At 38.6% G+C, this 9,297-nt stretch overlaps 1 protein-coding gene across 2 annotated transcripts; it reads left to right on the top strand.

Annotated features, from left to right (window-relative positions):
• Positions 1–227: 227 nt before the first annotated feature.
• Positions 228–4,634, top strand: LOC140982924 (transcription factor HBP-1b(c38)-like). 2 transcript variants are annotated; one of them, XM_073449719.1, is made up of 11 exons: positions 244–377; positions 1,076–1,306; positions 1,394–1,497; positions 2,026–2,096; positions 2,196–2,387; positions 2,505–2,582; positions 2,656–2,715; positions 2,821–2,950; positions 3,102–3,373; positions 3,506–3,754; positions 4,151–4,634. In XM_073449719.1, the coding sequence occupies exons 2-11, from the start codon at positions 1,284–1,286 to the stop codon at positions 4,295–4,297; spliced, it is 1,326 nt and encodes a 441-aa protein (XP_073305820.1). In that variant the 5' UTR covers positions 244–377; positions 1,076–1,283; the 3' UTR covers positions 4,298–4,634. The 2 variants fall into 2 exon arrangements, with proteins under 2 accessions (XP_073305813.1, XP_073305820.1); XM_073449712.1 differs by lacking the exon at positions 1,076–1,306 and having other exon boundaries at positions 228–377.
• The last annotated feature ends 4,663 nt before the right edge of the window (positions 4,635–9,297 follow it).

Genomic DNA, 9,297 nt, shown 5'->3' with positions numbered 1-9,297 from the left:
ATCAGGTCTCGGTATCCTTCTTACTTTTTAACATGTTTTCGAGGCCTTGCGGGAAGGGTTTACACTCCACAGCGTTATGTTTATGGCGACTTTGGTGCGTTTGGAAAGTTTGATTTTGCGTGTTTGATTTGTGTACTAACTGGGATTTGGTCTTTGTGCCCATTTTCCTGTTGACTTTCGAATACTCGCAACTTTCTTGGCCAAAGAAGATTGGAGATTTTCATCTTGTTTCTCGGGTTTGAGAATTGGAGGAGGTGGTGATGATTTATGGCTGGTACAAAGATAAAAATTGGTGCAGAGGATAATAATAATAATAGAAGAAGTGCCACTTCTGTGATGCCAAGCTTCTTTTCTCAGACGCCAGTTTCAAATCCCATGTAATATTGTTGTACTTCGTTCTCTCTCTCTCTCTGTTCTTTTTTCCAACACACTTTTGGTGCGTGAATACTCGAACATGCGGTGATTATGTGAAATTTATTGCTGCAACAAATTCTTGCGAATCCTTTATTAGAAATTATCGTTGTATAATTTGCGTTAATTGTTTTTACGGTTCAGTTTCTTGTATTTTCTTTTCCGTCTGTAAGCACAGTGAGTGAAAACTGAAAACGGGAATCAGATGAAATTTGAAACCAAAATAATTCTTAAACATGATGATGCGGCATCTCACTTTGTGTTATTAGCATAGGAAAAATTATAAGGTTTAGGGATGCGAAAATATGTTTTTTTCCCTTTATCAAAATCGTTTATTTGTTATAGTAAGATTGAAGAGAGACGGGGACTACCTTTTTCTTCTTGTTTTGATAAATAAATCATTAGTTTGAGTTCTAATGAACTGCGGATGCTGTGAATCTAATATAGTTGAAAATTTTCAAGATTAGACAAATCTTTAATTTTTGTACAATAACAATTGAATTGAGTTAAAAAGTTGTTGAAAAGGGGAAAAGTAGTTGCTAGGATGTAGTTTTAGTTGTATTTTGTCAATTATTATTGAAACATTTAATGCTGATTAGTTGTGCTTATATTGAATTTCATGTAGCATAGTTACTCCGCTAAGCTTTTGTTGTGCTTGTACCAGCATTTACTTGTTGGAGTTGGTTCACTAAAAAAGCAGTTCGAGTTACCCAAAGGAGGCCCAAATGCATGTAAAAAGTAAAACGAAGAATACATCTTCTTTGCAGATAGCTAATTGTGATGACCTCCTTTTTAGGCTATTAGTCCGAAAGAAGAGCCTAAATGAACTTACTAATCATTCTCATAGTTTCTCACAGAGCTAGTGCTCGATTATGACATTTTCCATGCTGATGATGTACGGAAAATCGTTTTTGAATTCCCTATGTTTGAGTATATGTTCATTAGCTTACATCTTATGAGAAGCGTACCTTGTGGATTGCAGGGGTACGGAAGCTAATGCAACACAATCTTCACGACTTTCAGATTATGGGCTCCTCGAGCAATACATGGGATTTCGTGTCGGAGATCCCAGTGGTATCAGCCAAAGTAAGTATAATGATTTTAGTTATCTTTGTAGTTTGTTACTTGGTTTTTGTCAAGTTTCTTCAATTTTATTTGGATAACAATCATGTTTCCGAACTTATACACTGTGCATTTGCCACCTGTAATACATTGAAGTTGGTTGATCCTTTGCTTTATTATCTTTTGATATTCTAAAAATACTTTTAGCTATGGGAAAGATGAAGGTGCCAGTATTTATAAGTTCGAACTAATCCGAAGTGTAATCTGGCTTCACTCGATGCTATAATTCATAAACTAGCGGAATGTATTCTCACGAGCATTTTCTCAATGCCATAATCTGTAAATCAGGGCTTTTTAAAAGAAGCAAACACTGCCTTATGTTTCGAGGTAGCAGGGAATTGTGCATTTTTAAGTGGTTTTTTGAAGTAAAAACCAACCAAAAGCCACTTTTTTCGAAACCTGCAGTTTTAAAGAGATATTTTTTAAAAAAATCCAGATGTTTTTCTGTTGTTAGAATTTTATCTTCATCCAAGAAAATTGTTTCATTGATAGGTCCGAGATTTACTTCGGCTGCGGATGGCCGACTATCAGGCGCTGATCTCCATTCTCAAGCATTCAATATGGTAACTATCACTTATCTAATGGCTTTGTACCTTAATTGCTTTATTATTTATGGGATTGATTGTTGAGATTGTGATAAGTTTTAAATGTCTAATATGTAGACTCGTCCTTCAACTAGCACGCTTTTCCCGGGATCTCAAGTAATACAGTTTCATAAGTCGCTGGCACCAATGCCGAATATAGTTTCTGCATCTAATGCTGAGCATGAGAACTGGGGAGATTCCAACATGGCTGATTCCAGCTCCCGTACGGATACTTCAACAGACGCGGAACCTGGTGATAAAAATCTACAGGTGAGTTGTCTTCATGTAATCTCCTAATTAACGTACAAGAAATTTGGGAGTGTGGCTTTGTGTTCATTCATTTCTTTTCACTGCATTTGTGATCGCACATTCATACTTGTGGTGCAGTTTGAAATGGGTCAATCTGCAGCTGTGGTGATCTCCGATTCCACTGATAAATCGAAAGAAAGAAACCAAGATCAAAAGGTGTTGCATTTTCATAAGAGTTTTTATTTTAGTAAGTGCTTATTTGATTCTTATAATATTCTGTAATGTTCAGGCACAGCGAAGGCTTGCACAAAATCGTGAAGCTGCGAGAAAGAGCAGATTGAGGAAGAAAGTATGTTTATAATTTTTAGCTCGTTCTTGTTGTTTCATCACTTAAGAATCGAGGTATCGTAATGGAAATCCTAGATCCATGAAGTTATGATTTTTATGGCTCTAGGCATATGTTCAGCAGCTGGAGAATAGTCGCATGAAGTTAACCCAACTAGAGCAGGAAGTGCAGCGAGCACGTCAGCAGGGTGTGTACATTACAAGCACGGCAGATCAATCTCATACGGGGAGTGCCAATGGTACGATTCTTTGGGCTAACTTACAGGGATACCCTCTGAAGAAGATCAAGACCTTGAAAGCTTCCTACGACTGAGGGGGGGTGTAAATGTAATATTAGCTAATTATCATCAAGTAATTTAAACCAAACCTTAACGTTGTTTTGTTCTGCAGGGGTATTGGCATTTGATGCAGAATACGCACGGTGGATGGAAGAGCAGAATCGGCTCATAAATGAGCTGCGAACTGCAGTCAATTCACACACAAATGACGTGGAGCTTCGGAACATTGTCAATAATGCGATAACACACTTTAACGATGTTTTCAGGCTGAAAGGTAACGGTGCCAAGGCCGATGTATTTCACATCTTATTAGGAATGTGGAAGACGCCGGCGGAAAGGTGTTTTTTGTGGATTGGTGGATTCCGTCCATCAGAACTCCTCAAGGTATATTAAAATTTGATGCTAACAGAAGTATCTATTGATGCAATAAAACGAGGTTATTATTATGTGAAAAAAAAAATCGTGAGTGATGTTAATGTTCAGGTTCTGATACTGGCTTGTGATGTGATGTTGCAGCTTCTTGTGAACCAACTCGAGCCACTTTCAGAGAAGCAATTGACGGGTATATTCAATTTGCAACAATCATCTCATCAAGCCGAAGATGCTCTTTCGCAAGGTATGGATGCGTTGCAGCAATCCTTAGGCGAGACATTGGCCACTGGTTCCTCTGGATCCGAAGGTTCGTCTGGAAACGTTGCTAATTATATGGGGCAGATGGCAATGGCCATGGGGAAGTTGGGAACTCTGGAAGGTTTTATTCGACAGGTAATATATCTTCCCCATAAATATGTGTACGTTCTTTGGATATGGGACCGTATGTTGTATAAAATACTATTAACGGATTATGAGGATGTAATACCAAATGCCAAAGTTCATTCGTCCCCTGACCAACAAAAACTCATGTGTACCGAATGCGCAATGATGCTCCAACACAAACTGTTGTATTGTATTCTTATGTCTACCATCGTGCCGAAAATAATAGGTGGGGTGATTTTGTCACAAAATTTTTTGGAACCAAGTAGGACCCGAAGCTGTACAATTCGATCATTGTGTAACACAGGCAGCCACGTAGGACTGTGAGAGACAATGGTCGTTGCTACACAATGTATCCTTGTACAACATTTTATTTCTACTGACGATGCATCTTCTTTTTCTCACTAGGCTGACAACCTGCGGCAGCAAACTCTACAACAAATGCATCGTATACTAACAACCAAACAATCAGCCCGGGCACTTCTCTTGATAAATGACTATTTTTCAAGGCTTCGTGCTCTCAGCTCTCTTTGGCTCGCTAGGCCACAGGAATGATAATCGAGGCAGGCTTCTTCCCTTGACTCAGTCATGCCCATAATGTCGTTAGCACGAGAAAGAAGGTGATTGAAAGGCAAAACACTCTTCTAGTATTACGACGCCATGGTGGTTGCAAGGGAAGATGATTGGCAGATGCTTTATTGCTTTGTAAAATATGATGTAAGATCGTTGCAATGCCTAGCTTCGATCATATCATGTCAAATTACTGGTTAGGTGTTGTATTCAGATTCTAGTGTTGGTAGAACAAGAAGCAATGTTAATTAGTAGAGGCATTTAGCAGGAAGATTAGGTGACATGTTATAAAGAAAATTAAATAATTCAAATTTAAAATAACGNTATGAAGTCTCTCTTATAAGCTCCTAGTTTAAGCTAAGGGTTTGGGTCCCAAGAGGTACCAGAAGTTTTTAGAAGGGGAAGACATTAATAAGCTGTGTCTTGGAGAAACACACACGCTCGCGCTCGGTCCGGCCCGGTCCGGTGCGGTCTTTGACCATTATTAATCTTTTTGGACAAAATTTATTTGAAAATAATTTTGTTGACAAAGCACATGAGAAGCCAGTGATAGCATATTACAGAAGATGCCATGCATATGGGCGCCAGAATCCGCGCACATGCGCGTGATGGGCAGAACAAGGCACGCATGTGCGCGAACCTTGCTGGAAATGTGCTTTGCGGACAGAACAAGGCGCGCATGCCTTTCTGTTTCCGAAAGCTCCAATCAGTGTGTGCGTCTCTTGGCTATGTTTGCACCTGCTCCAGGCTGCTTTTCCACCAAACCGTGTGTCCTTTGCCTAGAAACGTGTCTCTTCTAAGCATCCGGTCTGGAGAAACGTGTCTCCTCAACGCAACCGATGCTCATCTATAAATAATCCCTCCAACCATATTCAAAGGTTGCTGAATTTTTTGCTTCATCTCCTCTTCTCATATTGCTGCATCAATTTTCGAAAAAAAAACTTGAAAGTTCCTGCATATTTTGTTTGCTAATTCAAGACTTATAGTGCTGCAAAATCTCGGATTGAAGTCGTATCTTAGGGACGATTTCCTGCAACGTATAGCACTATATACGAGAAATTTCGTCTTGCGGACAAAGGAGATTCATTGCCTCGACTTGCTCTTTCTGCTGCTATTTTGTTCGTGATTCAAGACCCGATTTTTAGAACCGGAGAATAAGTTCAACACACAATCGCAAGACGAAGTTACTTCTCTTCTCGTTTCTGAAAAATGTCGACTCTTCCTACTGCTCCTGCGCCAATGCCTACCGTCCCTACTGCTCCCACTCACGACGAAAAGCCTGCAAAGTTTTCTGGTGCCGACTTCAAACTGTGGCAGCAGAAAATGCTCTTCTATCTCACCACATTGAGCCTGTGTCGGTTCCTGACAGAGTCCCCTCCTGTCATATCTGAAGGCGATACCGACTCGCAACGAAGGAATGCTGTTGATGCATGGAACCACAATGACTTCCTCTGCCGCAACTATATCTTAAATGGACTTGACGACATGCTTTACAGTGTCTACTGTTCTGTCAAGACAGCCAAAGAATCGTGGGACTCATTGGAGAAAAAGTATAAGACAGAAGATGCAGGAGTCAAGAAGTTCGTAGTTGGCAAATTCCTTGACTTCAAAATGGTGGATGCCAAATATGTAATAAGTCAGGTACAAGAAATTCAAATTATAATTCATGACTTATTGGCAGAGGGAATGAATATCAATGAAGCATTCCAAGTGGCGGCTATTATTGAAAAATTTCCACTCATGTGGAAAGACTTCAAGAACTACCTTAAGCACAAGCGCAAGGAGTTGAAACTTGAAGATCTGATTGTGAGGCTTCGAATTGAGGAAGATAGCAGAACTTCTGAAGCCAAAACACAGAGAAGGACAATGGAGGCCGAGGCCAAGGCTAATCTGACAGAATCAAGCACCAATCACAAGAGAAAGCGCCCTACAAATGAGAAGAAACAAGGGCATGCCAAGAAGTTCAAAGGAACTTGCTACAACTGTGGCAAACCGAATCATATGGCAAAAGAATGTCGCCTTCCAAGGAAAGACAACAAACATCAGAAACCAAAGCAAGCCAACGTCATCGAAGATAGGCATGTACCAATAGACCTATCGGAACTTGATCTATCCGCAGTGGTTTTTGAAACCAACTTGGTAGATAATCCAAGGGAATGGTGGGTAGATACCGGATCTACTAGCCACATCTGTGCTGGAAAAAAAATGTTCTCATCCTACACTATTGTAAGTTATAGGAAATTGTTTATGGGAAACTCTACGATGTCTGAGGTCGTAGGAATTGGCAAAGTGGTATTAAAGATGACTTCCGGCAAAGAGATATCATTGATGAATGTGCTGCATGTGCCAGACATTCGAAAGAATTTGGTTTCTTGTTCCTTGTTAAGTAAGGCTGGCTTTAAACTCGTGTTTGAATCGGGCAAATTTGTCCTAACTAAGAATGGTGTATTTGTAGGAAAAAGGTACCAAGATAATTGTCTCTTCAAAATGAATATAGTGAGTGTTTACCGCCACGAGGCGAAGAATAAAGTTAATGATTCTGTTTACTTGTTCGAAAGTTCTAATTTATGGCATGAAAGATTAGGACATGTTAACTTCAACATCTCATAAAGACTTGCAAATTTAAATGTAATACATGCATTTAAAAGAAATCCACAACAAAAGTGTGAAATTTGTGTTGAAGCAAAAATGACAAAAACTCCATTTCGTTCTGTGACAAGAAGTACTAAACCACTCGAATTAATTCACACTGACGTATGTGATTTAAAACTTGTGCAAACTCGAGGTGGGAAAAAGTACTTCATAACATTCATTGATGATTGTACAAGATTTTGTTACGTCTATCTATTGAAAAGCAAGGATGAAGCTATAGAAGCTTTCAAAAACTATAAGAATGAGGTTGAGAATCAATTGAGTACAAAAATCAAAATGATTCGAAGTGATAGAGGTGGAGAATATGTGGCTCATTTGAAGAATTGTGTATTAACTCTGGCATAATTCATCAAATACAGCACCATACTCACCTCAATCAAATAGAGTTGCAGAACGTAAAAATCGTACTCTTAAGGAGATGATGAACGCGTTGTTGATAAATTCTGGCTTACCTCAAAACTTGTGGAGGGAAGCAATATTATCTGCAAACCACATTCTTAATAAAATATCACACAAAGAGAAAGATGAAACTCTATATGTATTATGGAAGGGTCGCAAACCATCTTACAAATACCTAAAAGTGTGGGGGTGTTTGGCGAAAGTAGAAATACCAAAGTCAAAACAAGTTAAAATTGGACCCAAAACTGTTGACTGAATTTTTATTGGATATGCCTATAATAGTAGTTCATATAGGTTTTTGGTGCATGAGTCAACAATTCCTGATATAAGTGAATGAACAATTATGGAATCAAGGAATGCAATATTCTTTGAATCCAACTTTCCTTGTAAGGAAAGAAAATAAGGTTCTTAAACGGTCTTATGAATCCACTATTGATTCTAAAGAAATCAATGAAGAACCAAGACGTGGAAAGAGAGCAAGAGTTGAAAAGTCCTTTGGTCCTGACTTTATGACTTACATGTTAGATGATGAATCAAGAACTATTCAAGAAACTCTATCCAATCCTGAAGCTCCTTTCTGGAAAGAAGCTATAAATGATGAAATAGAATCCATCATGCATAATCATACGTGGGAGTTGACTGATCTCCCTCCGGGTTGCAAGCCTTTAGGATGCAAGTGGATCCTTAAAAAGAAATACAAAGAAGATGGATCTATAGATAAATATAAAGCCCGCTTGGTGGGTAAAGAGTTCAAACAAAAGAAATGATATGACTTCTTTGACACATACTCTCCAGTTACTAGGATTACATCTATTCGTGTTCTCATAGCTATCGCTGCATTGCATAACCTTGAGATTTACCAAATGGATGTGAAGACAGCCTTCTTGAATGGAGAACTGGAAGAGGAAATATACATTGAACAACCCGAGGGGGTTGTTGTTCCCGGACAAGAAAAGAAGGTGTGTAAACTTGTCAAGTCACTATATAGACTTAAACAAGCACCTAAGCAATGGCATGAAAAATTTGACACCACAATGAAGTCAAATGGTTTCAAAATCAACGAATGTGATAAATGCGTTTATATTAAAGGGAATGCAAAAGCTTATGTTATTGTATGCCTCTATGTAGACGACATGCTGATTATGAGAAGTAATCATGAGTTGATTATAAATACCAAGAATATGCTGAAAAAGTCTTTTGATATGAAAGATTTGGGGCTATGTGATATTATATTAAGGATTAAAATCTCTAGAATATCTGATGGAATTATTTTATCACAAATTCACTATATTGAAAAGGTACTTGAAAGATTTAGTGCCTTAAACAGTAGTCCTGCTAGAACACCTATAGACTTAGGTGTTCATTTAGCAAAGAATCAAGGAGATCCCATCTCACAACTAGAATATGCAAGCATAATTGGTAGTCTAATGTTCTTGACTAACTGTACTCGTCCGGATCTTGCATATTCAGTAAACAAGTTAAGTAGGTTCACAAGTAATCAAAGTAAGGAACATTGGAAAGCCTTAACAAGAGTGCTTGGATATTTAAAATATACATTGAACTATGGTTTGATATATACTAAATATCCTTTAGTTTTAGAAGGATACTGTGATGCCAATTGGATATCTGACACAAAAGACTCCAAGTCCACTAGCGGATATGTATTCACAATAGGTAGAGGAGCGGTGTCATGGAAATCATCCAAGCAAACATGTATAGCTCGATCCACTGTGGAATCCGAGTTCATAGCATTAGATAAAGCTGGGGAAGAAGCCGAGTGGCTGAAAAATTTCCTTGAAGATATTCCGCTGGAATAAGCCAGTGCCTTCCATTAATATTCATTGTGATAGTCAATCGGCAATAGGAAGAGCACAAAGCAGTATGTACAATGGTAAGTCTTGTCACATTCGACGAAGACATAATACCATAAGACA

The sequence above is a fragment of the Primulina huaijiensis genome, chromosome 1, assembly GCF_012295235.1.
Source record: "Primulina huaijiensis isolate GDHJ02 chromosome 1, ASM1229523v2, whole genome shotgun sequence".
NCBI classification, from domain to species: domain Eukaryota; kingdom Viridiplantae; phylum Streptophyta; class Magnoliopsida; order Lamiales; family Gesneriaceae; genus Primulina; species Primulina huaijiensis.
This window is presented reverse-complemented; position numbering and strand designations above follow the sequence as displayed.